This window comes from Phalacrocorax carbo, chromosome Z, assembly GCF_963921805.1.
Source record: "Phalacrocorax carbo chromosome Z, bPhaCar2.1, whole genome shotgun sequence".
Classification (NCBI taxonomy): domain Eukaryota; kingdom Metazoa; phylum Chordata; class Aves; order Suliformes; family Phalacrocoracidae; genus Phalacrocorax; species Phalacrocorax carbo.
Window position 1 is genome coordinate 69,343,088 of NC_087548.1, and position 27,951 is coordinate 69,371,038.

The 27,951-nt window shown below is 49.4% G+C and overlaps 1 protein-coding gene across 1 annotated transcript; it reads left to right on the forward strand.

Annotated features, from left to right (window-relative positions):
* B4GALT1 (beta-1,4-galactosyltransferase 1) lies at window positions 1–27,438 on the forward strand. Its single transcript, XM_064439596.1, has 6 exons — window positions 1–333; window positions 12,570–12,805; window positions 20,071–20,258; window positions 21,679–21,801; window positions 23,392–23,496; window positions 24,092–27,438. The coding sequence occupies exons 1-6, from the start codon at window positions 63–65 to the stop codon at window positions 24,225–24,227; spliced, it is 1,059 nt and encodes a 352-aa protein (XP_064295666.1). The 5' UTR covers window positions 1–62; the 3' UTR covers window positions 24,228–27,438.
* Window positions 27,439–27,951: the final 513 nt, after the last annotated feature.

Here is a 27,951-nt window from a genome sequence, read left to right on the forward strand (position 1 = left end):
GTCCCCGTCCCCCGTCGGCGGCACGGCGCGGGGCGGGTGGCGCTCCCCGCCAGCGCAGCGGCATGAAGGAGCCGTCGCTGCCCGGTACCTCGCTGCAGCGGGCCTGCCGCCTCCTCGTCGCCTTCTGCGCCCTCCACCTCTCGGCCACGCTGCTCTACTACCTGGCGGGCAGCGCCCTGGGGCCGCCGGGCAGCCCCGAGCCGCCGCCGCGCCGCCCGCCGCCCGCCAACCTCTCGCTGCCGCTCTCCCGCCCGCCGCCGCCCTCCGCCCGGCCCCGGCCCCCCCACGCCTCGCCGCCGCCGGGCCCCTGCCCCGACCCCTCCCCGCTGCTCGGTGAGTGCCGCACCCTCGGGGTTTGGGGGGGGGGGGTACGCACGCACACACACCCCCCGCGTTAGGTCCCGGCGTCCCCCGTGGGTGTCTGTCCCCGCGGGGCGGAGTGACAGCGGCGCGGCGGCCGGCGGGGGGATTATGGGAGAATCCCGGGGGAGCCGGTGCTCGCTGTGTCGGGGAGACAGACGAACACCCCGAGGCGGGGATGCTCCCGCAAGGAAGGCAGGCGGCGGAGCCCCGGCGCTGCCGGGGAGCGCACCCTCCCCGCCCGGCTTGGTTCGCCGGAGAGGTTGGGTAATTTCCTCTGGGAACTTTACGCGAAATACTCTTGCGCAATCTTAGAGGAAGGATCAGACGGGCTGTTTGTGCTGTGCGGGATTTTCGCGGTGTTATCCGTGTGCGCCGACCTGCTGGATGAGCGATGCGGATTTTAAAAAGCGCTGTGAGGCAGGGTCATGAATACGGTTGTTATTCATCCCAGAGGCGCTTCCCACGTTTTTCGTCCTGTGATGCAGTATCCTGATACGTGGCAGCCTGGTGCGTGTTTTATCTCCACTGGAGCTGTGCTCCCCATGGCCCTTTCCCAGGACTGCTTGGGTGCTGCGGGCTGTTGGCGGGTTCGCAGCCTGCTGGTGGGCTGATTCTTGCATTGATCTGTTCTGATTGTACCTGTTTTGATCTGCTAGCTTTGTCAACATCAGGGGTGGGGGCAAGGTCAATTCGAGCTTTTTTCATCCCCTTACGAGGCTCTCACCCAACTTGCTCTTTGTAGCTGCTGGTCCTTGAACAGAATCTCCTGTGGTGTAGGATTCTACTCAATATCTTACACACGTTGCTGATGGGCTCGTCACCGTGACCTGGTGGCCTCCCAGTTGACAGTGACCCGGCCACAAGCTGTTCAGGGCCTGGAGCCTGACAGTCATCCTCCTCTTCATCAGTGTGCCACGTTAGCAGGGGCACAGTTATCACCAGAGATGCCAATTGGGGAAGAGACTTTCAAGATGCTACCTGTGGTTTTCAGCGTATGAAACCGACACAGAAATTCAGTTTCTCTGGGTGCTTGCTGGTCAGCTGTTTATGGATCAATGCATCTGAATAACAAATGACTGGTTTGTTATTTTAGGAAGGCGGTTTTGAGGTCACTAAAAGGAACTGTGCTATGGTTTTTTTGTTGTTTTTGATTCATATCTTTCACTTTTTTCCCCTAGATCACTTTAGGTTGAAAGTGGCCGTGCAAGCCTGGCCTCACACAGTGGAGTGGGAGCCCTTTATGCATATGCCTTTGTTTTAAATGGTCTCTGCTTACCCTGATCCTCTCAGGAGTGAGTCATGTGGTTTTGAAATTCCCGGAGTTTACAGAAATGCTCTTAGTATCCCCAGGATTCAAAGTGTTATCAGAGTTAGTCGCTGAATAATCAATTAAAGTATTTTATACCATCTTTGTAACATCTCCAGTGCAATTTGTGGAATCTACCAAAGGACATGTGAGGCTATTGGAAGCGGTTACAGATGTTGAGAGAGCTACAGGGCTGTGTAGAAAGCAGCTCTTCACAACGCAGTAGGCAGATGGTTTCTAGCTGTGTTACCTTCAGTACTTGCGGGATGGTGCAGTCAGAGGCAGACTGCCACCATCATGGCTTCAAGGATTGTAGCCAGCAGTTGGGTAGGAAACTTGACGGGTATTTATTTTTTCCTCCTCTTTCCAGGTTTTGGTAGCAAACAGTGTTTGTAAAACATCCTGTCCTGCCTCAGATGTTGGTCAGAGCTGAGTCTGCCCTGGTTCACATCTCATGTACCTCTAAGGCCAGTGTGGAGCGTATGCTCCACAGGCATTTCTGACATTTAATTCACCCACCCAGAATTAAAAAAAAAAAGAAAAAACAAACCCTCTTCTTCTTGTGCACGTAATTCCTTATCAGTATGAATGTAGCAAACAAGAGCCGGCAAGGACCTTCCTGTGATTCCCACCTTCCCAAAGGCATGGAGAGGTGCTCTGATGGGAACAGGTAGCTCCAACTGCCCTGGTCCCTCAGCAGAAACCTAAATTTATGGGAATGTGCCTCATCCTTTTTTATAATTTTCTGCCCTCTTCCGCCCCCCCCCCCCCGTCATTGGGAAGCATGTGATGAATCATGCAGGGTATGTGTGACTCAGCTGCTCAGGCTTTTTGAATGGTCATATAGCCAGGTACTTGTTTCAGAGGCCCAGAGATTTTTTTCTTAGCCCTGTTTAGAGAGAGTAGATTACAATCCCTGCTGTCTGGCTCTGCAGCAGATGCATTAGCTGAATGAGGTTTAATCTCTACAGGAACCTGCCAAATTCAAAATGCTTTTATGGTTCACTTGCCTTTATTTATAATTTAAAAGCATAAATTATATTTATGGGGCTGGGGAAATAATATAATAATTCTATTTTGAATTAAAAATCCTTTGCAGCTATGAAATTCTCTAATACAAGGTAATCTCTAATACAAGCATTTTGGATTTATGCTCCGGTTCAGAGCTGTGTGCCGATGAGTATCTTAAATCAGGTATAGAGAAACAGAGCCTGCTTGCTGTGTTGAAATTTCAGCCTCTGAGAAGCCCAAAAGCAAGTAAATCCAGATATATCCTGCAGGTCTCCATTCCCAAACTATGTTCTTTAGGAGCTGTTGAAAAATGTTGTGGGGTTTTTTTTAAAAAAAAAGTTTAAAAGTTGCTCTACAGAGGTAGTGTGTATGTTGGCTTAAGTGCTTTCAAAACAGTCAAATGGTTTTCTTCTACCTTCTCCATGAGGTCTTTGAGCTTTGGTGAGGGGGTACTTACGTGCCCGCTGTTTTTAGGAGGGAGTGCGGAAAGGGGCCATTCTTTCGTTCAGAGATCCGTCTCCAAACGAGCTCATGTTAAAGCAGCGCTTATCTTACGGCGCCAGACGTCTGCAAAGCAGAATCTCATGGACAGGCTTATCTGTATTTCAGGGATGTCATTTTCGAGTCCTGTGTAATCGAGAGCACATGTTGTTCATGAAGGTTATTTTAGAATACAGCTGTCTCCTTACCCATTTTTGACCCTCATTTAGATACCAGGTGTGGCTGGTAGGGATGGCAGACCAAAGGGATGTGTTCTTACCCTCAGCCCTGAGAGCACCTCATGGCAAAGACAACCTAAGTACACTAAACATGTTGCAGTTATGTGTCTGGCTCCATACCTTTTAACCTCCAGGTTTAAGTTCAGAAAATTGACAACCCAAAACCCTAGTAATTGAGGGATATTGACATTTAAAAAATAATCTAGGTTAATATATATGAACCAGTGAACTGTCCAAAGCACAAACCACTAGAGATGCAGTCATTTTCTCTAATGTTTAAAAAGAAATAGCGTTTCCAAATGTGCCTGTTTTCTGGGAGATCTTGAGCATGCAAGAAAAACAACTGTTTTTTCAAGATGCGAGTCCTGGATAGCAACTGATGCTTTGCGCTGTTAGCGAGGTGTGTTTAAAAAGCAGAGGATCAAGAGAAAGAAGCTGCTTTGGCCAGCTTGTGGGTGAGCAGCTGTCAGTCGGTTGGAGGGGAAGGATCTGTGGCATAGACTTTATTTTCCATGCACCGTTTCTCATGCCTGCGTAGTCAGTCAAGCAGTTGCTCTAAACTGTAGATGGTGAAGATAAGCGATAAGACTATTCTGATATTTTGAAGTGTTCAGAGGAGATGGAGGTGGCTTGCCAGATCAGTGGTGACGCTTAGTGCCTGTGTTACAGCAGGTTTTAGAGGTTATATGCTGCATGAGAGGTCAGTGAATTCACAAATGATCTAGTTTGAGGCCCCTGTATGTGTGGACATTGCATGGGCAGGGTAGAGGATGCTGTAGCACTGGCAGATTCCTAGCAGAGCATAATTTGGGGTGAGAGCGTGAAAACCTAAGATGTGCTGAAAACACTGGTTTTTTTTAAGAAGACTTCTGGTGGTGACCGTGGGGTCACTTAAGAGAAGCGCATTTGCTTTACACGCAGCATTTCCCCCTCCTCTCATCTGAACTTGCTATTGTCTGCTTTCCTTTTTTTTTTCCTGTTTTATTTTTTTGAACCTTTCTGATACAGCTGCAATCTCTGCTCCCTCCCGCCTGCCCCCCAAGCCGGGTGCTACAGGTGTTACTTTGCTCATGGCCGCACTCAGGGGTTGTGCTCTGTCCCTCCGCTGCCTTGTTTCGAAAAAGTAAAACAGAAACTCAAAAGAGAAGAGCATGGGAGGCCTGGGGGAGGGGGAGCTAACACGTGGACCAGTTTACTCAAAGTTAGGCTTTCTTGGCCTCAAAGAGAGGTTGAGAAACTGTGTTAAACTTCTCCAAAGAATATGTTTAAGATGTTTGGCAGGGAGCGGGTGGCTTGATCCTGGCAATGCTGCCGACAGCTCCGCAGCTACTCTTGTGGTTGGGAGCACGTCGTACCCCTGAAGCACAGGCTTTCTTGGTGGGCAGGGAGCAGGCTCTGCGCTGAGAGCATCCCTAGCATCCTCTTATCTGGTTAAAGTGAAGGTCATGGACTATTAATTGGGCTTGCAAACTAACTCAGAAAGGTACTATGCCTTCCTGGAGAGTAGCTGTTTCAGGGACGTAACACAGCAGACAGGATGTGCTGAGGAGAAAAGGAAGGTTTTCCATCTTGTGCATCTAGTGTTTTATAACGTGCTTGTTTCCCTGCCAGTGTTGATCTGAAGCAACAGCTAGTTTCTTTCGAAAAGGAGCCAAGTTTGTGTTTGGAAAGAGGCAGATGCTTGCAGCTTTCCCAACTTGGATACAGAATTCAGTTAAGCTCTCAACTTCCCTCCTCTGGTGTGGAGCTCCTTAGTCTGACTTCACTCCACAGATGGAGAACATTGTCGCTGTGTTGAGGGCCCCCACCCCAAAGCGTAGCGTGCTGGGGGTGCATGGTCCTCAGCAGGGAGGTGGTCTATGTCTGGTGGCCTCGCAAGCAAGCCCAAAGCGCTGGGCTGCTGGACTCCACCGCTCACCTCCTCTCCTTGCTGGTGGACGCTTTTTTCCAGCCAACATCCTGCAGCTGCTGCTCCCCTCCTGTGCACCCATCTCCGCAAGGCTTTGGTTGCAGAGGTTGTGGGGACAGAGCTGGCCAGGCCACAGCAGTGCTGCAGTGGTGGGGCCAAAGATCTGGGGTTTTCTGGGACATGGATGGAGCAGTGTCAGTGTCCAGCTTGCCCCTATCTCTCTGAGCTGGAGAAGGTCTCACTGCTGAGCCCATCCCCACTGGGACAGTGTTTTCCATTGTGTAGATTGGTGCCTAGAGCCCCTGCCTGCAAAGAGAGGTGTTTGGTGAGCCAGGTTTGGTGAGCCTTGGCACCTCTGGATGGGCAGGCAGTGGCCGAGGCTGCCAGGGATGCTGGGGCATGGCAGACAGCCTTTCCAGCTGCCTCCCAGCTGCAGCTGAGCCGCAGGAGTTCAGGGCAGTCCCCAAGCCCCTGCAGATGTTTGTCTGAAAGAGGGCTGCTTTTGTCACCTCCCTTTACTGCCAGTCCCCAGGCTGGGGTGTCATTGGGTCCACTTTGAGGGTGCTAACCTGCAAACGTGTCTTGCTGAAGCTGGAAACAGCCCTGTAAAGACTTTACAGGACAGGTTTGCACGAACCTGTGTGCTTGGGGGTAGTGGACTTTCAGCAGCCATTCCTGCAGGCATGCAATGCCCTGCTCCTGTTCTTGCCTCTTATGCTCCCTGCTGCAAGCAGCACCCCATGTTTTCGGGGGTGCACAAGCCCTGTTTGAGTTTTGGCCAGACAGATGCGCCTCTGCCCCACCTGGCACCTGGCACTCACTCGTGCTATCTGGGAAGCACGCCCCAGCCCCGGGGCAGCACTGGGATCCAGGTGCAGCCGCCACCAGCGGGATGGGATGGGGCAGGGGGGCTGCCTTGCAGTTTGGGACTGCCCCTGGCAGAGCCACATCCCTGGGATGCCACTCAGGCCAAGAGAACTCCTGTTCGCCAATCCCATCCTGTGGCAAGGTGGGGGGGTTCCTGAAGGGGCGCAGCTCAGCCTTTTTCTGATCTCCGGCCTCTCTGTTTGTTTGTTTTGAGTTTGCTGTTTGAGGGCCTGGAATTTAATTTCACGGCAGCGGCGGGCAGGGCTAATCGCATGCAGATTGCCTGGCTCAAAGGGAGACAGTTCAAAGCCGCTTCAGTGAGCATGCCCTGGATTCCAGCCACTGACGAGGACTTTGCTTCTCTCTCAAAAGTACCTTCTCATGGAACGACAATCTCTTTTTTTTTTTTTTTTTTCCCAAAGACACCATGTTCTACTGTGAGACCTTGTGTTGGAATAGGCAGTATTTGGGGTTGGATGAAGAACATTTTTCCGCTGGCTGTAGTCACTCAGTTAATCATGCAAACCTGCCATTGTGCAGACCCAGTGTTGCCAGTGCATGCGATGCATCGTCATTTTTTTCAGCCTGTTTCCCTTTGGGGTCCACAGTTGCAGATGCCAGATGCTGTGTGAGCCTTCCTAAGACAGGGCATGTGCTGGTGTGGCAGGCTCAAGCCTTGTGTCTGCATAGCTGATGTTTGTAAAGGGATGCAACTTTGCAAGTGTAGACCAGCCAAAGAAAATGTATGCTGGTCCTTGGGAAGGCTTTTTCTCCTCATTGGGATATTTCTAGTCAGATCCAAGGATTTTTATTTTTTTTAATGCTCAGCCAGTTTGCAAGGAGGCAGAGGTGTCCCTGTGGCCATTTTGGCTGGTTGGTCACATGCCAGGACAGGGGCTGCTTGGAGGACCCAGCTGGGCGAGGGGTGCTGGGGCTGTCCCTCCCACTAGTCCCATCCCCCTGCCATGGGGCTAAACCCCAGTTTGAGCCTGTCTGGTGCCGCCTGCGTAGGCGCTGGCACAGCTCTGAAGTTTAGCTGGTTTTAATAGGGTACGCTTCCATTGCTGAGCCGTGGGATGCAGCTACCTGCCTGCCCTGGAGCTGCCACGTGGGGCTGGGTCTGGAGCTGGAGCTGGAGTGACCCCTGCTCCACAGCCCTGGGTGGGGAGACTTGCCCCCGCATTTTCTCGGGTGGAGCTGGTTTTGTTTTTCCTAGCCAGGGCAGACTTGGTGTGGTGATGGACCCTTCTTTTTCTGCTGGGCCCCTGCAAAGAGACGATTTTTTTTTTCCCTTTCTGTGAGTTCTGCTCCTCTTTTCCAGCTTTCCTTTCACATGAGGATTGTCTGAGTATGTCAGTGTGGGTGTGCATGTGGCTTGGTGGCTAGAGAGCAGCATGCGGCTCTCAGCCAGGGCAATGGAAACGTTCTTCTCTGATGTGTTTGCAGAGAGACTTTTTCCAACCTCCATGCTGTACACTTTTGCTTTCATTCTTACTAAATTAAATATCAGAGATGTGCGCCTGGTTTAAAGCTCACAGGTGAATTTTGCCATTTTTCCCAGTAAAGTGCTTGGGAGGCTGATTCAGTCTGCTGGATCACCTCTCCAAACCTGCCTGTGAACCCAGCTGCCCTCCTTCCCACCTCTTTCTCCTGGGGTTGCACCACCCTCCTGGGAAGGGGTTCCTCCCACCCTGTCCCACCAGAACACCCCGGGGCTGTCCTTTGTGGCTGCTGCCCCATCTTCTGCTGCCATCCCTGCCATCGTCCCTGCTACCACCTGCTTGGATGGAGTGTGGCACCATCCCATTCACAGCCCCCCTGGGAATGCAGGAGTACAATTCTGGCTCTGCAGGGCATTGCTGCTTCAGTTTTCCCAACTCTTCTCTTATCTGTGATCCAGGGAGGCTGGAGCACCCTCAAGATTATTATAGCATCAGGCTAAGCGGATTCTGGGCTGTTTGCATGAGGGTCCTCTCATTTGGGTCAGCAGGATGAGCACTGGGGAGGACGCGTTCTGGCAGCCTCACAGGGCAAAAGGTTTAGCTGTTGTGGCAAGCGTTGGCCATTGGGAAGTGGGGGATGAGAAGATCACTGGGGCCGTGGGCTAGGTTTCTGAGGCTTGAGCACTGTTCTGCGTCTGGCTTTTTGCAAGCCTCACCTTTTGCTTTGTGTGAGAATCTGCTTCCTGTTTATGTGCACCAGGACGGCCCCCCAGCACCTGTGTGTCCTCAACGCTTTTCCTGTGCACCTTCCCTTTGAGCAGTAATGCTTCTGAGTGTCAGAGCCAGGGGCAAGCAGGAGGGGTTGACTTGGTTTTTTGTGTGTGTGTCTCTCTTACCCTACCACTGCCAGCTAAAACCTCCTTTTACAATCTCTGAAGTGTTTGGATGTGACATTGTGCTTTTGTGTCTTTTGCAAACTTCTGGCAGTTGCTTATTCATGTTTTTGAGGTTTTCTTTTGCTAAAAATGTATGGTGGAGGCTTGTGAAGCTGCGTTGTTGGAGCTTTGTAACTCTGAATCCAAAAGGTGTCTGCCTACAAATCCCAGGCCGTATGGGGGACCAGAGCTGCAAGTCCACATAGCTGTCAACCCTGTCTGTTTTTAGCAGGGGCTCAAAATACAGTGGCTCCAATGTCTGGAGCATGATGCAATGTCAGGTGGTCACCTTGAGCAGAAGTAGAGAAGATAGAGATGGAGTGAATCAGGCTGGAAACATTACCTAGTGAACACGGACAGGGATACAGTTTTGGCCAGTGGGACAGCACTCAGAGCAAACTTCATACACTTTCTTGGCATCGGCAGATCCTGTCCTGAGTCAGCATCCTTGGGAGACAACAGCCTTGGGGCTGCTTGCGATCCAGGTAGCCAAATTTCAGTTAAAATGATTTAAAATTACCAACTGGAACTGTGACTCTGGTCACTGGTAGGAAAGCCTGTGTTTGCAGATTTGTCTTTAGCCTTGTCCTGCTTGGGAAGTGAACTGAAAGCATTGACTCCCAGTGGGTGGTTTGTTGCTGCTGTTGCTTTTGTCAGCCACATGGCTTTAGTTTGTTTTAGCTGTTGTGTATTTGAAAACAGCCTAATCAGGTTTTTTATGTTTCCATATTCACTGACACCAGTGAATGTTTTAACTGGGTAATTTTCATCAAGCCTGTCTCAGAAGCGGCTGCCTTGCTGTACATGTATGGCACCAGCGCCTGGGGTCTCCTCACAGACCTGCATGTTGACTGCGTCCCTCCGGGCAGCATTTGCAAGAAGGTGTGCTGCCTTTAAAGCTGTTTTGATTAACTGGAGGGTTGGAGCAGTACAGATTGTTTCTCACCACTGTCCTTCAAGACTCTGAAACTCTTAAATCTCTGTCTTCTGCAGCTGGTTTTTATCATGAATGTGTCTTCCTCTCCCCAGTCTTTCTTGCTGACGTTCCAGCCTCCTGAAGGCAAACAAGAGCAAGCACTGGTGGGATAAGAGGTCCACGTTTGGGAGGCTGGCAAAAAGCCCCCTGCTTGCAGTGTCCAGATGCTTGTGGCTGTCCTTACCCAGCTGCAGCTCACAAGCCAACAGCAGGAGATCTCCCCTGTAAATTCGCCTAAATGGCAAAATTTTGTTTCCTCCCCCTGCTTACACTACGGGAGTGAGTGTGAGACATTAAAAGAGCCTTTATTTGTAAAACTAGAAAGCATCCCCAGGGCTGATGTGGGGTTCACAGTTGTTATGTGGGAGCAGCAACTGGTAGCAGAGAGTGCAGGCCGCCCGGGCAGGAAGGGGTTTGCTCAGTGGGACGGCAGCGGCCCGGCGCCTGGGAGCAGGCTGGGCTGGCAGGGCCCCACGAAGGGATGTGCTGCTTCCGCCCTGCTGCTTCCTGCAGCGTTCCGCAGGGTCGGTCCCGCCGCTGGCGGCGGGGTGTGAGCAAGGCAGGAAAATAACGTCCCTGGGCACAGATGCCCAACGTAATCCCATTTGCTGGCCATGGTTGGTTGCACTGTACCCAGTGCAATGCCTTTTGCTATTATAAATACACAAAAGCGTAGCATCATCCTAACTGTGAGTGCCTGTCTCCTAACGGAGGTGACACTGGAGGGCAAGGGGAAACAGACATGGAGGTGGGTCGAGGCCAGAGGCCAGTTTGGGAGAGCACTCACCCCTATGGCAGGGAAGCGATAACCAAATTTGGAGGAAGCGATATGCCGTTTCCCCCTCCCGCCCCTGCTGGCCTCGTTGCTCTGGCACCTGCCCCCAGCCTGTCCCACCGGCATGCAGGGTGGCTGTGCCTGACGCGATCCTGCCGCTGCTGAGCTCCGGTCCTGGTTGTGCTGCTGCATGTTCCTTCCTGCCTCAGTTCCTCCCATTCTTGCCTCTTCCTCCCACTGCAGAGGGCCCTTCCAGCTCTCCCCACAACCCGCTTTTCAGCCAGAGAGGCTTTGGCCCTAGCTAGCGCCATGGGGCAGAGAGGGTGGGGAGCTGGGCAGGCACATTTTAGGTGCATCTGGGAACTGTGGGAGTACTGATAGCGTGGACAGACTGATCCCAGTGCCTGGTCTCTGAGAAATCACTGCCTTCTCCTTGCGTGAGAGGGAAACGTGCAAACTTGCCCATTTAACCTGCACAAAATGCAGAGATCAGGATCCCTTTGCCTCCTGCCCGTGATGCCAGTTTCTGCAAGGTCTTGCCTCCGCTGTGCTGGCAGTGAATCAAGCAGCAAAGCTCCCTTGCTACCTCTGGGGGTATACTGAGCACCTCTGCCTATTTGGCCGGTCTCCTTGCCATGTCTGGCCCAAGTAAGCACAGGTTTGTGGAGCGGCACAATAGAACAATTGAATTAAAAGTAGCTTCTACTAAATAAATAGCCAGGGAATGAGCCCTGAACCTGGAGCATTGTTTCTGCTTTTTTAGTAGTTGCATACTGGGGTATGTACAAGGTTGATTGTGATGGCCACTGTCTTTTAGAGCTATAAAAATTGCTTGTGCCCCCTTCTTAAGGGGCTCCATAAGCGCAGCGTAGCCAGCACTGGCATGCGCACATAGAAGTGTGCACGCTCTGCATGCCCTTGGAGGGGCCTGTGGGTCTGTTCAGCAAATCCAAAGAGGAGATGGTAGCTCTATGACATGTATGAGAGTGCATGCATACATGCAAGTGCGTGTATTCACACCCAGATGGAGGAGAAAGGGAGTGTACAGCAGCCAAATATTTAAGGAGCCTAGTGCTTATGGTGAAGACTTCCTGGTTATGTGTGGGAGCCTCAGCATCCCCACCTGCTGCAGAGGGATTTTTGGGACCTGAACATGCCCACAAAACCTCATTTATTAGCTCGCCATTGCTGGGAGCAGGACATGGCAGCAAGAGTAGTCCTTCTGCGGGCAGCTACCACACTTGTTAGGCTTTTGCAGCAGGTCTGTTCATCAGGGCTGGAGGAGCTGGAAGCAAATCCTGCAGAAGGGCCAGCCTGGATGTTAAGAGGTGTCCACAAAAGGTGTGTGGTCAGTAATGCTGTGTTTAGCCCTGGACCCGCATACAGCTGTATGAGAGGGACCGCTTCAGAGCCAGTGTGGCAGAGTAGAGAAGTCCTGGCAAGCAAAGAAGACTTCTGCAGATATGTGAGCCGAAGTCTTGCAAAGTAGGTCTCATTGGCCGTATCAGTGCCCAGGGCTGTCACTGCCCTCTGTCCCTGAGCTTGGCCTTGCGCAGCTCAGAGGCTGCCGTCCTCTCTGTGGTGCTAGGGCGTCTTCTTGGTTTTATACACCAGTTTTGGCACAGATTATTTTGACAGTTTCAAAACCTGTCACTGTTGAAACCATATGCAGGAATTGCCAACCTGCATGCAAATCTGGATATGTTTTTTAGCAGTTCTCATACAGGACTGTTAATAAATAATGGGCATGCCTACAGAACACTGAAAGTATCTATACGAAAAAAACCAAGAAAGGGGGTTTTGTTCGCTTTGCATGTGGCTAGCCTTGGCGTAAGTAATTACGTTGGCAGGAGAGCAGGGCTATTTTTGAAGTGCTTGACTCTCACAGTGTGCGAGGTGAGTGAGAGCACAGAGGCAATGCTCTTCTCTAGGCTGGTTTTGTGGTGCACGTGCCAGCGGGAGTGCAGCTGTTGGTTTGCCACACAGATAGGAGGGTTTTCAAGACTCGTTTGGTGTCAGCAACTTGGTTGGGGTCTGATACCAAGAGGCTATAGCATTTGCAGGTTTGCTCTGAATGGTGTGGTGCAGTTGCTTTGGGTACAGCTGGTCCAAGCTTCAACACCTCCATGCACTGCTGGGATTTTGTTTGGATCCAAACCTCTGTTTTTAAAAAGCAATAAATAAAAAACATATGTGTGTAAAGGATGTGTGCTCAGAGAAATAGATTGTGTGTGCTAACTTGCTTTGTGCTGTGCCTCTTTTCCAGTTGGTGCACTACATGTAGAATTTTCCCATCCTGTGAACCTGGAAGAAGTAGCAAGAGGAAACCCAGAGGTCAAAGCAGGAGGTCGTTTTGCTCCGAAGGACTGTATGGCACTTCAGAAAGTAGCAGTAATCATACCATTCAGGAACCGAGAGGAGCACCTGAAGTACTGGCTGTATTACCTGCACCCAATTCTCCAACGGCAGCAGCTAGATTATGGAGTATACGTTATCAATCAGGTAAGATGATAAGACACAGGGCTTTATAACACTTTCATAAGAGTGCCTGTGCCTCCTAAAACAGAGGAGTTGTTGCTTTATCCTGAATGTCAGTGGGCTGGTAGGCAGCGATAAGGTTGCTTTAAAAGAAAAATAAAAAAAAAAAGCTGTTGCACCAAAAAAGAAGTGAAAATGAACATGAGCAATTTTGCTTTGATGATCTGGATGAAGAACCTGGGGTTGTCTCCTCCGGTCAGGCATGATTCACTCTAAAGAGCTTCTGCTTAAAGAAACCCCATGGTGAGGAGGAGAAAAATACCTAACAGCACAACTCAACCTAATCTCTCTTCCCAAATGTTCCTTCTTCCCAGCTGCTGCAGCAATTGCATACAGAGACCTTTATGGTGACAAGGTAGCATTAATGCCTATCTGGCATTAAGTGTGCCCTAAAGCCATAGGATTTCACTTACTTGCTTGAGCAACTTGTGTTCATGTTAGTAGTAGTGCACAAAGTGTCAAGTTGGAGAAAGCAAAGCTGTTGCAGTGGAGCAGGTGTGTGATTGTTTTCAGATGAACAGAACAGAAAAGAAACAAGTAGTGACAGGAGGGCTGTTTGTTGTTTTTTTTCCTCGATATCTGATGGTCTTAGACCTGTCTTAAAAAAAAAAAAAAAAAAAAAAGGCATGTTTCACTCCAAACAAGCTGTCTTAATTTATACTGTAGTGGTGGTTAAAGAAGTGGGTGTTGTTCACACTTGGAAAATCTTAGAATGTGTCGGCATTTGCATGAGCTGCAGCGTGAAAGGGCAGATGCAGTTCTGAGAGAGCCGGCAGAGACCCCGGCTGGACAATCTCACAGCGCAGTTTCTCTCTTGGATATGTATTCATATCCTGTTTTCTCAGCTCTCTAAAAACTGAGGTGAAATAACAGCCTTCTTTAAATGTAACTCCTTAAATTTGTAGATCACCTGATGTGTTTGGGCATATCAAACATCATGAATATTTAAAATGGTCACCCAAGCGATAAATTTCCTCACAGAATTGAAAGTACGGGGAGATTTTTTCTAGAGATAAAACCAAAACTCCGTTACCACTGTTATTTCTCTTACTTCACCCATTTCTGGGCAAAAGTGATTTGTGGCAAATTAGCAGTAGCTCCCAAGCACAGCAGCCAAGATGCTCCAGTGTCTGCAGCTGACTGTGCTTGTGGCCTGGCGGCCCTGTTGCTGAGGGCACAAGGCGTTTCTGCAGCACGCAGGCTGGCATGCTGTGCCCTAAGGTTAAGCCATGTAAGGAGACCCTTCCTGTGTAATGCAAAGAGCAGCTGGTGCCACTGCGGTCCAGCAACACAGGGCCAGCCCTAGCCCTTCATCCTTCAGGCTGCATTTCCTTGCACGTGCAGCAGTGGTCTGTGCAAGTTACTGGAGCCACAAAGTTGTTTGAGCCAAGGTCCCCATCAGTCACTGGGGTGCAGGTGGGTGAAGGTGGCAGAGCCGCATGCCTCCCTTTTCTGAGTGTAGCTCGGAAGCGAGGGTGCGATGCGGCTTCCAGCAGTGATCCTGTGGTGGGGGCTGCTGCTTTCCCAGCCAGGCATAGCTCGCTGGGCAGAGCTGCCTGCCTGCAGCCTGGGGCCACTACTTGTGGACAAGTGGCCATCTCCATTGCAAAGAGCCAGCGGTGCAACTGAGGCTCATGTTTGCCCATCAGTGGTGGTTGAGGGTAAGGAAAGCAAGCAGCCTGATCATGTGGAGCTGCGCCGGTGCCCATAAAGGCAGACAGTGTCCAAAGCCCAGCTGGAGTTCTGCTGCTGCTGCGACGGTGCATGCTGGCTTGCATTGCCCTGTGTTGCTGGCTCCTCCTCTTCTCTGGTACTGTCCTCCAGTGCTAGGGCTGTGGGGCTGGCTGTGTGCTCTAAAGTTAACCTTCACAAAAATTATTAAAGCAAATGGTTTTTTCAGATGCATCCCTTGAGCAAAGTTGGAGTGGGAGTGACATCCAGTACACAGGGTATATATGTCCTGGACACATCCAGCAGTCAGACATAGGTTAGCAAGTAAGACTACTTGATTTGTAAAACAAACATACTCCTCCTGCATGCCTCTAACAAGCTGTGTCTGGAAGAGGCAGAGTGTTCAGTGGTAGTAAATCACTGGATGCATCTCTCAAGGGTGAGTGGGAACACTGAATATGGAGAGTTGCAGAAAATGTATTAATTCTGCCGGAAGTACCATAGGAAAACAGTCTTATTTCTCTGCTGTCTTGACAATTGCTTTTCTCTTTTTCTTGTCTGTCCTTCCCTTTGCATCTGCCCTCCTTTTTTTTTATTTTATTTTTCCTTCTAGTGGGGAAATTTTACCTTTACTTGTTAATCCTGTCTGTAGCAAAGCAATCACTGAAGCAAGGAGAATTACTGTGTGAATCTGGTTCTTACACGCTGCCTACGTGCTCTTCTGTGCTCTGCATCTCATAGAAAGAAAGAGGAGCGCTGAGCCCTGCTACTGCTGCACTGGTAATGTCAAACTTCTTCCTTTCAGCGCAATATGTTTCCATCACGAGTCCTTTGTGTCTCCACCATGCTGGTCTTGTGTGCCTGAATGCCTCAGAGTAGGACTTGGCTGAAGTAGGACTTGGATGATGTTTGTAAAATGTCCAGTGTGTAACAGGAGCCAGTGGAAAATTCATATTATGCTTCACCATGGCCCCAGCAAAACCCGAGCCTGACATGTAGAGTAGCAGTTGTAGGATCTTTCAGATAAATCTGAGATGAGGATGCACGGCTGGGTATACTTTTTGCAGCATCCGTTCAATGCTGTGCAAGCTTGGCTTCATGAAAGGAGAAGGCAGCAACAAATTTGTGGCGTCTCCCTCACTCCCACTCACTCCTGCCATTACCCACATTCTCTTTGGCCCCTTCAGCCATTGCACCTGGGTGCTCAGGTCTGGAAATGAGTTTTCTCTCTGCAGTTCAGCCTGTGCAAACGTCCATGCAGCCAGACTGAAGTTTGGGAACGGGGAGATGTAGCAGATTCCCTGAAAACCCCGTAGCTGCTCAACAGTTTTCCACTGGCCCCTAGCATTACCTGCAATGTTCCTAGTGGCAATTTTCCAGAGAGTGTGTGTGTCTGTGAGTGGCTGGGGTGTCGCACTTATCTTATTCATGTTACTTTGCAGGGGGTATTGGGACCCCCAGGGTATGCAGGCAAAGGAGGGAATTGTGCTCTGCTCCCGCTTACCCTTGCAGTGGTGAGGGAGGTGAGTTTCCCCTGTGGCTGCTCTCTCCTGCTGCCCAACTGTCCTACTGTAATGGTGCCAAGGTCTCAAAACACTCTCTGACAGAGAAACAGCAAAATATCTCCTCGTGTCTCTGTATGGTCTTGGAAATCAGTTTCTACCTGCTCAAGTCCACTGGAGCATGGACTTTCACACAGACATTCTGTGTGTGGTTCAAGGCTGTCTTGGGGGATCACTGACCTAGCTAGCAGTGTCCTGTTGGAGGTGATGGCTCTCTCCTAGCCAGCCAGAAACACATATCCTTACCATTACCTCCCTGAGACCTTGTGAGTTTAGGATCCAGGTGAGAGAGATGCAGCCATGGGTCCCCTGCATTGCTGTGCTGTCTGCAGCAGAAATTACGGAGCTGCCTCCTACGTGGAAGTGGGAGGCAGGACAAAATTGGGACAGATGGCTTCTTGCTGGTTTGCAAGCCCTTTAGCTTGGGTGACAGTTCCAAAAACCTCAATTTTATCTGTCTGGCACCAAAAAAGGTAGCATCCTTTGGTAGGTCTGGCTGAGCAAACCAGATCCAACAAAAGGGATGGGAAGTAAAAAAGCCTGGATATTCTTTTGCTCAGGCTAATCATCTCCACGTGTGAGGAGTCAGTGTCAGACCCTGCAGGACTGAGGCAGCAGATTGTCCCTCTTCAGCCAGCCTCTTGTGGAACAGGGAATGGACTTGGATGTACTAGGAGAGACACAGGGAGTAAAATCAGGAGCCAGAAACAGGTGCTGGGTGCCAGCACTGAACTCAGACATGGGCTAAGTTTCAGGACAAGAGAACATAGGGGAAAAATTGTTGGAAAAAAAAAATAGCAAGAACATGCTTAGATTACATCTTTTCTGGTTGAAAGCCTAGGAAATAAGCATGGAGGCTATATCTAGAGCTTGGCTGCATTGTCAAAGCAGCAATCCCCTGTGCGCTGCCTACCTCTTTAGGAGGATACTCCTTTGTCCAAGCAAGTCCCAGCTGATCCATTTCCTTGTGGCAAATAACAGGGAGCCTCTATGGGGTGAGGAGCTGCCAAGCAGAGGAGAGGGATGGAGGTTTCTTCAATTCTGCCTTATCTGTGCTCTTTAGTGTTGCCTGTGGTACTGTGCTCTGTACTGACCTGGAAGGGACAGCAGCACAGAAAGGAGATTTCCTAACTTTGCTTTTTTTTTTTTTTTTTTTTTTTTCAAAAAGTTGGGGATAGTGAAAGATGGAAGCCTGCAGTACATTTCTGAGTTTTGAGAGATTTGAATCTCAGATACTGCGAGCATGCCAATGCTTCCACATTCACTTAGGTAAAGAAACAGAGCTTTCTGCAAAAAGCAAAACCTCTTGTCAGATTTTTTTTTGCTCTGCATACCTCCTGGAACAGAAAGCCAGCCTCCTGCCCTCAGAGGAGTTGCAATTGATAACAGCGTTGCAAGGTTTGCTGCATGAGCTACCTGCTCACTGTAAAGTTACTAAAAACAGCTTGGAGAGGGGTTTTATTTTCTTTTTTGGTTATGATTTCTCCCCTCCCCGGCCTTTTGGATCCCACAGTGTGAAGCTGTGTGGCCTTTTGGGAAGAGAGCAGCAGTGCCCATGAGAAGAGTTTGCCCTGGGTCTGGTCCCTCTCCACAGGAGAGGTCCCACATGCTCTGGGTCTGGGGCTTTTGGAAAGAGGTTTAAAAACACGGCTTTTCCTAGCATTGTTAACCCCTAAGTGTCACCCAGAGGAGTTAGAGGCTACCTGAAGTTGTGGGTGGGTTAATTCTGGCTGAACCTTTGCTTGTAACTAAATGGGTGTGAAGTACCCTTTGCCTTCATGAAAAGAGCAGCCAAAGGGTGTGAAGTGAGGAGAATCTGCCGGACTGGACCCAGCAGGTGCTTTAAGGTGTGAGCACATTGCACTGCCACCAGGAAAAGTCCCCCTTGGGACTATGGAGCCAGGCCCAGGTTTGATGCCATGGGACCTGAGGAGCATTTGGCAGCTGGGGCTGGGCAGCAGCACCCTTTGCCAGGGAAAAGAAGATCTTCCCACAGCCTCAGGTGCTCCCTCTCTGCAGCCTCTTTGTTGGACTTGCTTTCATTTTCTGCACTCAAGTTTTCACTGGTCTTGCTTATGCATGATGGTGATCATCTTCCCACCACCTTAGTTACTGCGTGAGCCCTTTTGTTTCAGGTGAAGATGCTGAGAATTTGCTCAGATCCTCCTCCATGAAAACTCACTCCTCCTTGTGAAGTCATTTACGCCCAAGGCAGGTGCTGCTGAATGCTTTTGAAAACCTTGGTTTGACACTTGCATATTAAAACCTTCATTTGAAAGATATTTGTGGCTATTTCAAGAATCTGTGTTGGCTCTCCAGCCACAGGTCCATTAACCAGCCTTGATTAAACAGTTTCCAAACTGAGTATTTATTAACCAGGCAAAGCCATTTGGAAGGAGGTGATGTTTTAAGCTGATGCTCCTTGGGCGTGGGATTTTATCTGTCCTTGATTCACATCTCTCACTGGGTGCAGGTGATGCAGGGTGGGAGGATGGCTTGCACAGTGGGGGAGTCCCTTGTCTCGCCACTGCTATGAGAGTGTGGCAGGGGAAAGGTGGGATGTGGTAGAAGAGGAAGGATTTGGCAGTCTTCATTTCCAGGCTGGCAAAAAACTTCAGCCTCTCTCAGCAATCCCCTATGAGTTCCCTTCCGCTTGCTCTGTTCTCCTGTGCAAGGTTTGGGTTTGAAGCTGCTGCTGCAAAGCTGGGTCCTGGGTTGGAAATCCTTATTCTCAAACAACCGGTATTCTCAGGTTTGTGGGTATGATCCTGTTGTTTTTCAAAAGTATTCCAGCAATTTGCGAGCCTGTACTTGTGCTCAAGGCCACATATGCGTTTGAAATGTTTCTGCCTGAGAGGGGCCAAACTGATTTCTCCTTGGGCGCCTCATTGCTAGGGAAGAGAGCGGAGATTTTCCTGCCCCACTCTCAGCAGGTCTCTTCACTCTCTGCAGGTCCCTTCATTAACTGCACCTGCCCTGGGATAAGCATGCCCTGCTGTGGTGTCAGCTCTTTTCAGGTCCTTCCCACCAAGGAACAGCCCTCCTGGTTTTGTTTTTCCAGTGAGGCACCTGGGACGGATGGTGGGTCATACTGTGCTCCAGCTGGCAGAGGGGCAGCAAAGAAGGGCCTGTGCACTGCAGCAGATGGCAGTGTCCAGCACGTGAGCTGTAGCCCTTGCAGGAAGCAGCTCGCACAGGCCTGCCATCCAGTAAAAAAGGCTGTGTGTCACTGCCACGTGCTGAACCAGCAGCGTCCTTTCCAGGTCCCAGGGAGTGTCCTGCTCCTGTGTGTACACAACTGCTCAGGGCTTGGCACCGGAGCAAAGGTGAGCATCAGAGTGTTGGACCTTAGCTTCTGGTGCCACCCTGTGCTTTGCAAATAGGGTCTGGCGCATGCTAACGCGTGTTGCTGAGGAAAGGCCACACCACAGTCCTGCAGCCGTGTTGTGGCAGAGCTTAGGAAGAGAGTGCTGAAATGCTGGCCACAGAAAGGTGTTGGTTCATGGTCCCGGTCCTGGCTGTGAGCCAGGGACTCTGTAGCACTAGTCCCTTCTTCCAGAGGAGCTCGTCTCTCTTTGCTTTTATCCACTGCTTCGGGAAGCCCCAGCTGCTTGCCCGGCAGTCCATAAACTTTATCTCAAAGTTCAATCCTGAAATGCCTTTGCGTGGGGTGGTGGTGGGGACACCGCTCAGCATAAAACCTGCCTTCTTGGATCCTCCCACCAAGAGAGGGGAGCTGAGCTGGGTCCAGCTTTTACTCAGCTGTTGCGGCTGCCCCCGCAGTTTGCAGCTGGCTCAGATGCCATCATCCTGTGGGGGTGCTCGCTGCCAACATCCTGTGGCTGCTGCGGGGGAGAGTGCTCAGGCTTGAGCTCAGGCCATCCGAGGCATGCCAGCCTAGTGCGGCGACACCAGCGCATGGCGACAGGTAAGAAACTGCTGATGTCAACAGTTAAATTTAAGACACTTAACTGTTTTTATTTGTTTTTAAATTAGGATGGAGAAGAAGAATTTAACCGTGCTAAACTGCTGAATATAGGATTCACAGAGGCTTTGAAAGAGTATGACTATGATTGCTTTGTGTTTAGTGATGTAGACCTCATCCCAATGGATGACAGGAACACCTACAAATGTTACAGTCAGCCACGGCACCTCTCTGTATCCATGGACAAATTCGGATTTCGGTGAGACGCCTTTCAGAGGGGCATTTTGTTCCTAATATTGCTGTTAGCCTAGCAGGCCAGGCGCAGTGTTACACATCCCCACCCACCATTGAAAGCCTGGGAAAATGTCTCTGGCAAAAGCCTATTTTGGCGTGCGCGTCCCTGCAGGGAGCGGGTGGCTGTGAGCAGGATTGGCTGGAGGGAGGGAAGGGGGAGAAATGCAGCTGAGCAGTTTATTAAAATTCACAGCTTCTGGAAAGTGAAACATAGGGCAAGGAAAAACTAGATGCCTGTGTATCCATTCTTGTGTTTCAGGCTGGAATGGGGAAGGCAGGTAGTGTTTCCACCCAGTCTGAAAAGTGAGACACTCTCACACAGTGAGAATTATGTGCAGCTTTAAAAAGACTGCATCAGATGCTATTTTAAGAGTAAAACGAAATATTTTTAGCTGTTTGATTTTGGGCCACTGAAGAACCTGCCCTGGTATCTGAGAGCAACACAAAACGAAATGCCTGTCAGCATGCATCTGGGTTCAGCAAGCTGCTGCAAACAAAAATGTGGCTGGGTTTTCCTTTTTTTTTTTTCTACCCCAGATCCCCAAGGGGGAGTTTAAAAGCTCATCTATAAAGCAAAAACCAGTCATGGCCCCATGGTGGCCAGTAGTGCTAAATATACAGCAGTAGTGTTGGTGGCAGAACCCCTGCATGTTTCCACTCCACTCCAGACCCAAGCTGTGCTTCGGAGCAGGACTGTCAGTGGCACCGCAGCAGCTGTGGGTTTTTCTCCTTCAGCTAGGTGAAGCTTAGAGCAGAAATGCAGGCCCCAGGTTTTTTTTTCCTGCTTGACGTTGCAGTTATGAGGTCTGCGGTCGGTCCTGGTGATCCTTGTGTGGGCCCTCTCCTGGTGCTGTGGGTCTGAATTTTTTGTGTCCCCAATCCCGTTTCAAGCAGGAGCTCGTTGGCTTTATGTGTGCAAGGTCACGCTGATGGCTCAATTTTGGGCTGCGAGCTTTTCTTTGGAGCACCAGGGAGCATGGAGGTGCGCGGTGGAGCTGCAGGAGTAAAAGGCTCTGTGGCACCTCCGATGCCTCACTGAGCTGTTGCCGCTCCTAGGGCATGTGTGTTACCCATGTACCCTGGCGAGGCGATATGCGTCTCACTGGCCTGTCCTTTGAGGGCAGTGTACTTCTTAGTGAAAGGCTGCAGCCATTGCCAGTTGCAAAATACTTCCCAGCTGTATTTGGACTGAGCCCACCAGCTCCCTCTGCCTCCGCCGAGCGCAGGGCACACGTGCTGCTCCCTGCTGCACAGAGGTGCCTTGCAGCAGGTGCTGGCTTGCTGTGGGCTGGGGTGAAGGGCAGTGGCAAGCCCTTTTTGGGTACACAGGCTGCCTCTCGGCTTGTGCCTTTCCTCCTCTAATAGCCTTTTCTCCCTGCTTCCAGGTTGCCTTACAATCAGTATTTCGGAGGCGTGTCTGCCTTGAGCAAAGAGCAGTTCACAAAGATCAATGGATTCCCAAACAATTACTGGGGCTGGGGTGGCGAAGATGATGACATTTTTAACAGGTAAATAAATGCCTCCCTTGGCACACGTAGTGCATCCAGGGTGGGGATGAGACTTGTTGTTCTTGCCTGGGTGTGGGGGGATGCAGAGTGTCTTTTCCCACTGACTGCAGGAGCCTCCCCTCCGGGTGGACGGAGGTGGTGTGTGGGCAACCTGCTGGCTCAGCAAAAGCATGTTCCTGCTGGGTGCTGGCACCCCATTTCTCAGCTTGCAAGGTGTGCTGGGGAGTGATCCAGCTGGAAAAATTCCACCCCTGCCCCACACATGCATTGCTTGTTCGCCGCGCAGCCTTGCAAGCTTCCACACCAGTGTGGGGGTTGGAGCAGTGCACTTCTTGGTCTCCCAGCACTGGCCAAAGGAAGGGGATTTGGGGCACAGAGTGGGGTAGAGAAGACCTTGACTGACCTAGCCCAACGGAGCCAGAAGCTTGCCAGGGTCTGCAGCCTTATAGCAGATCCCTTTGTTCCCAGGAGAGCTTTGTTTGTTAGGCTGTAAATGGCTCTAAATAACACCATGAGCCATCGCTTCCTGCCTGAAAGGAAGCTGAGCAAGGCTCAGAACTGCAGGAGAGGACAAAAGTATTTGCACAGGGCAGCCTAGGAGCACACCTGCTTGAAGACTGGGGTAGATGGTGGATGTGGGGTTGTGCTGCCTTACAGCTTCGCATCCCCAGGGTGGTTGCTGTGAGAAATCATTGTGGGGGGCATGGATTTGGGAAGCCCTCTTCATATTTCTTGATGCCAAAACCACACTGCATGGTCTTTTCTGTGGGCTTTCCAAGCTCTTCTGGGCTTCAGGAAGGGTCTTCCTAAAAGTGCTTGTACCTTCCTGAGGTTCAGCATTTCTGTTTAATAAACCAAGTGAGGGACAACCTTCCAATGGGGCAGGGCATTCAGAGCAAGGTGGTAGTGCTCTCTTTTTGGGGCAATTAGGTTTTGAGGAGCAGAAGATGCTATACAGAAGTGAAAAGGGAGATGCAAAGAGGAAGAAGAAGTCAGGTAGTTTTTCAGCATTGGTGCCCATGAACCGCAGGTGCCTTGCAGAGAGCATGCAAACAAAGACAGGCTGCTCCTCACCCAGTGGTTCCCAGTTGGGACCATTGTGGCTCGCACCATGTGTCCCCCCCATGCTGCTTCATCACCATTAACTTCCATTTCTACCAGCACTGTACCTCTCGCATCCCAAAAAATCACTCTTCTGGCTTCTTTCCCGATGGGTTAAAAACTAGATGCATTCCATTCAAATTCCAGTGTACAGCCTGGAGCAAGGTTAATGTGGGCATTGGGTGTAGGCATTGGGTGTTGGAGGAGCTGGTGGTGCAGGTGAGGGTGCGGTGAATTAGCATATCCTTGGTGTTGGCAGCGGGACAGTCCCTTTTACCCGTGCTGACGTCAGTGCCTGAGTGGAAAGGGACTGGCTTTCCCCCCTTCAGGTGTTAGCAAGCCTGTAAATGCAGTAGCAACATCCTCAAAAAAAAAAAAAAAAAAAAAAAAGGGAAAACCCGCAAAACCAATGGTCATTTGTGGAGAATGTGGCAGAACGGCTCGCATCTGTCACCTGTCACAGGTGTTTAATGTACTTGCTTTTTACAGGCTGGTGTTTAAAGGCATGGGGATATCCCGTCCGGATGCCGTCATTGGCAAGTGCAGAATGATTCGGCATTCCCGGGACCGGAAGAATGAACCCAACCCCGAGAGGTGCGTCTTCCCCGTCCCGCAGCAGATACAAGGGGCACCTCCTACCCTTGCTGCTCGGGCTGCTTGGCTTTGTCTTTGCCATGCAAAAAGCCCCATCATGGAAAGCCTGTGGCCATCTCCTCCCTTGCTGACCTCTGTTGCCTGTTCTGTAAGCTGCCCCCTTCCCCTTTCCAGTTTATTACCTTATTACTCATCTTTTCCCCGAGATTTCACTATGGCATGAATGCCTCTCATAATTTTTTTTCTTAAACGCAGCAAATGAAGCTCTGAGCAATTGTTTCCAGCATGTCTTTGGTGTATAAAACATGTGCTCTAGTGCAGAGCTGGAAAAGGACCTGTGTGATTTAAAAGCTTGGCTGCCCTTTCTTGGCTAAAATTGGACCCCGTAGGGATGCCTTTGCCCACTGCTTAGGCTGGCCAAATCTGGGAGTTTATGGGACCTGTGCTGATACTCAGATTGTTTTTAAATCACCGGAGGTGCCCCCTGAGAGGCTATAAAAAATGTTATGCAACGTTCGGATTGTTTAAATTTTTCAAATTTTCTTTTCTTTCTTTCTTTCTTTGTTGTTTCTGCCCCTGCCCCCCTCTTCTGCAGGTTTGAACGAATTGCTCACACAAGGGAGACAATGAGCTCTGACGGCTTAAATACACTATCCTACAAGGTGTTAAGAACTGACAAGTACCCTCTGTATACAAAGATCACAGTGGATATTGGCTCACCACATAGCTAACATCACAGATACTCGAGAGACCTTGCCTATCATGCCCAGGACATCTGGCCTCACCGATGCTTTACATCTGCTGGTTTTATAACAGTTGCAATGAACACAAAAAAAGGCCTCTTTTGGTATGCCAAAGCATCTCCAAATAGGTTGGACAAGTGCTTTTTTTTTGTTTTTTAAATTCCAAACTTGACTTTACATAACTTTCTAGCTCTCCATTGTTTTCTGAGTACATAAGCTGTACATAAGAGTTGTAAATATTTACTTTGCCAGAAAATGTTGATTCTGATCTATTTGCTGCAGCGCTCCCCATGTTGAGGTAATTGCTGGACTCAAATTTCACTGATTACAACTGGGATGGATCAGCAATTACTGCCCATGATATTTTGATATTGTAAATGAGGTGGATGAAAACATTCCTTTTAATTAATTCGTGGCTTTACTTTATGAAGGACTGTAAAATGCTGCTACAATTATACAAGTTTACTCTTTGCATTAGATTTTCTTTTTTAATGGAGACAATATCATATATTTTTTTCTCATAGTGACCAAAACAAACATCTTCTCTGTGTGCACAGCAAGTGTTGAACAATCAAGTCTGGATTCAATGAATGTAATTTCTTATAGGCTCAAAGGAGGCTTTGAGTCATTTGAGCCAGAGTTTGCCAGAATTTGCCAGTGAGCTCTTTGCGTAGGGTGGAAGCTACTCATATGGTGTCTGCAAAAACCACTGGCTTCAGATAACCTTACTTCTGGATGTGGTAGTGACTTTTTGCCTCAGCACAACAACACCTGGGCGGTGGGTTGTTTTTTTTTCGGGGGGTGGTTTTGGGTTTTTCCTGTAATAAAGATGACTTAATTTAATTGGTCTGTTAAATTATGGCCTTAAAATTTGCTGACGCTTGTTAACAATGATAGAAAGTTACCATGCTATTTAAACATTGTCTGAAGCTTCCTAAAACCAAATTTTTTCTTGAAAGGTCATGCATAAAACTTGAATTCAGTTATTACTTTTTTGTTGTTGTAATATTTTAATAACTTTCTAAAGTAATTTGTATATCATAAGCAGTATATTTAATACCAGATTAAACTAGGGTGCAGCATAACAGCATATGATTCAAGGCCTCCTTTATCTTCAGACTAGTGGGCTTTTTATGTGCATCATTATGTATAAGCCATGTATTATATTTGCTCTGCATATTTGTCCATGAAATTTCCTGCGGTGCTGATATATTCACAGCAGGGCTGACATCCAATCGATTTTTCTTTGCCTAAAGCCTGTTGCAATATGTGTCCTCTATTGGGAAACTCCCTTCTGATTTTCTCAGGCTTTGAGGGGCATGCACATTTTGGAGTACTACTTTTTGTCAGTGTACCAGGGCACCACCTGTACAGACTCCCTGCTTTTCCTTCCTGTGACCATATAAAAGCCTCAAGCGCTGACACCCTCAGAGCTGGTTTAAGTGATTTAAAGGACTTGGCCAGAACTGAGAACTGAATTGCTTCTGGCAAGTACTTTGCCACCAGCTCTGACCACAGCAATTTGCACTTCCTTGGCCTGTGCTGAAGGCTGTTGAAATCAGGGACAGTTGTTGTATTGGGGATCATCTTCAGCACTGCCTCTTCTTCTTTTTTTTTTTCTTTTTTTTTTTTTTAAGTTTGTGGGGTTTTGTTTTATTTTTTTTTTTTTTTTTTGAGACCTGAAGGTTTTGCTGAACCCTTGCACTGCAGGGGTGGGATCCTGCAGGGGCTGGGGGACAGTGCATTTCTTTTTAGGCCAGCAGGGCTAAAAGTATGCATGGAGACTTTAGTTACTAGGGAGACACCCAGCTGCCTTTTCAGTCTCCTTTTGACAAAGTGATCCCGCGCCCCCCCGCCCCCCCCCGCGTTGGCTTAAAAGCTGTTGCTGGCCAGACTTGCTGCTTCAGTCGTGCTGGGAGCTGAGTGAAGGTGGGCTTGCATGGAGCAGGAGTGAAGCGGAAGGAAGCAGTGTTGTGTTTAAGAGCCATTCTCATGTGCTTATAGTTGCATTTAAAAATGACTCCTTTTTGGCAGGTCAGGCTCCAGCCCTTGCAGATTCAAAGGGGTACAAGAAGAGGGTGTGCTACATCAGTTAGATCAAACGTCGACCTGTAGCTGTAGCCTGCACCAGTAATGGAGGTGCAGGCGAGGACTTTTTTTTTTTTTTTTTTTAAAAGGTGCCTTAGAAGCAGGGCCCCACTCCTACAGGTAGCAGATCAGCACCCAAACTCATGAGGGTTCCACTGAAAATCCCAGGTCTCTGCAGAGAGCACCTCAATTTTGTGCTGAGCCTTTTGGAAATTGAAGAGTTGGGACCTTCAGCTGTAGTGGTGTCTGTCTGCTAATAGGCTATGCAAAGGGGTAACCTGTTGTAATTGAGCGGTTGTTTGGGGGCAGGAGTGGTTCCTTGCCTTATGATTCTCTGAAGATTAGAAAGAAGTTAGTATAATAACTCATTGTTTTGCTCTACTCCGAAATCATTGAATACTGTGGAGGTGGTCTGAGCACTTGTTTCTGGCTGTTACAATCAAAGGTTTCTACACATGTGCCTTGAAAGAGGAGAGGAATGGAAACTGGAAAACCAGGAAACCTGAAAACCATTTTCAACAGAGATACACTAGCGGTGCAAGAAACTGTCGCTTGGTTTCTCTTCTACTGCTAAAGCCACAAGCCATGTAAAAGCTGAAGCTGCTTTTCATTGCTTGTTTCGCCCTTTGGTGCTGACCTGTGATTTCCAGATCTCATTGTCCCTGTGTAAACTGTATTGGGCAAACTCACAAAATGCTCTTGATTCAACCTGGCCATGAAATTTCTCTTTGCGGGATTTTTGGGGGCCTTTTCCACAAATGCTCATATTGCACAGAGGTGAATTCTGGCCATGACCTGTGGTGGGTGGTGTTTTCCTCTCCCATACTGGTAGCAATGTTCAAAGTGATACTGTGTGTAACAGTTGAAACCCAGAAATAATAGCTGCAAAGGAAACCCTAATACGTGGTTTCTCTGGGATTACTGTTTGCTTGTTAGGATGAGTGAGTGTCCTGGCATGCAGCTTTTCCCTGGGATGTTACTTGTGTACTGGACTGCTTATGGGTTTCCTGTAGATGGTTTTGCTTTTGCATTTTTATCATTTATATATCTATGGATTTATAATCCGATGTTCCTGCTTTACTATGGATGACAAATAAAGTATTTTCAGTTATGGTGTCTGGCAGCATTACTCTGAATTAACCCTCTGGATAGGTGGGTTTCTGGCTGATGGGGTGGACTGGGCCATGTCTTAGCCTCTTTGCATTAACTTTCTCCAGCTTTTCCCCCCTTCTGGGTGCTCTCCCGAGTTAATTTCTCTTTGCACTGCAAAATTTTTACCAGTATTAGAAAAACAGATTGGAGAGTCCCCAGATGACACCAGAAAACTGTAGGGTGGCTTGTTTACCTGTGGGTAGGGGGGTAGCATGCAAACCCCTCCTGCAACCAGGCAGGGTATGCAACCCCACCCCAGGCTGTTGTCTGCTTGGGGGAAATAGGCCACTGCTTGCTCCCTGGGTGCTTGTGGGTTTGGCTAGAGCATGGAAATGGAGAGGTCATTCCTGGGAAACTGATGCAAGCATTTGCCTGTGTTTCTTGGCACTTTCTCATGAAAACAGTTCATGTGGAAGAGCTCTTTCTGGCTGCAGCATGTGGCTAAGGCTAAGGCAGTGAGGTCTCCAGTGCT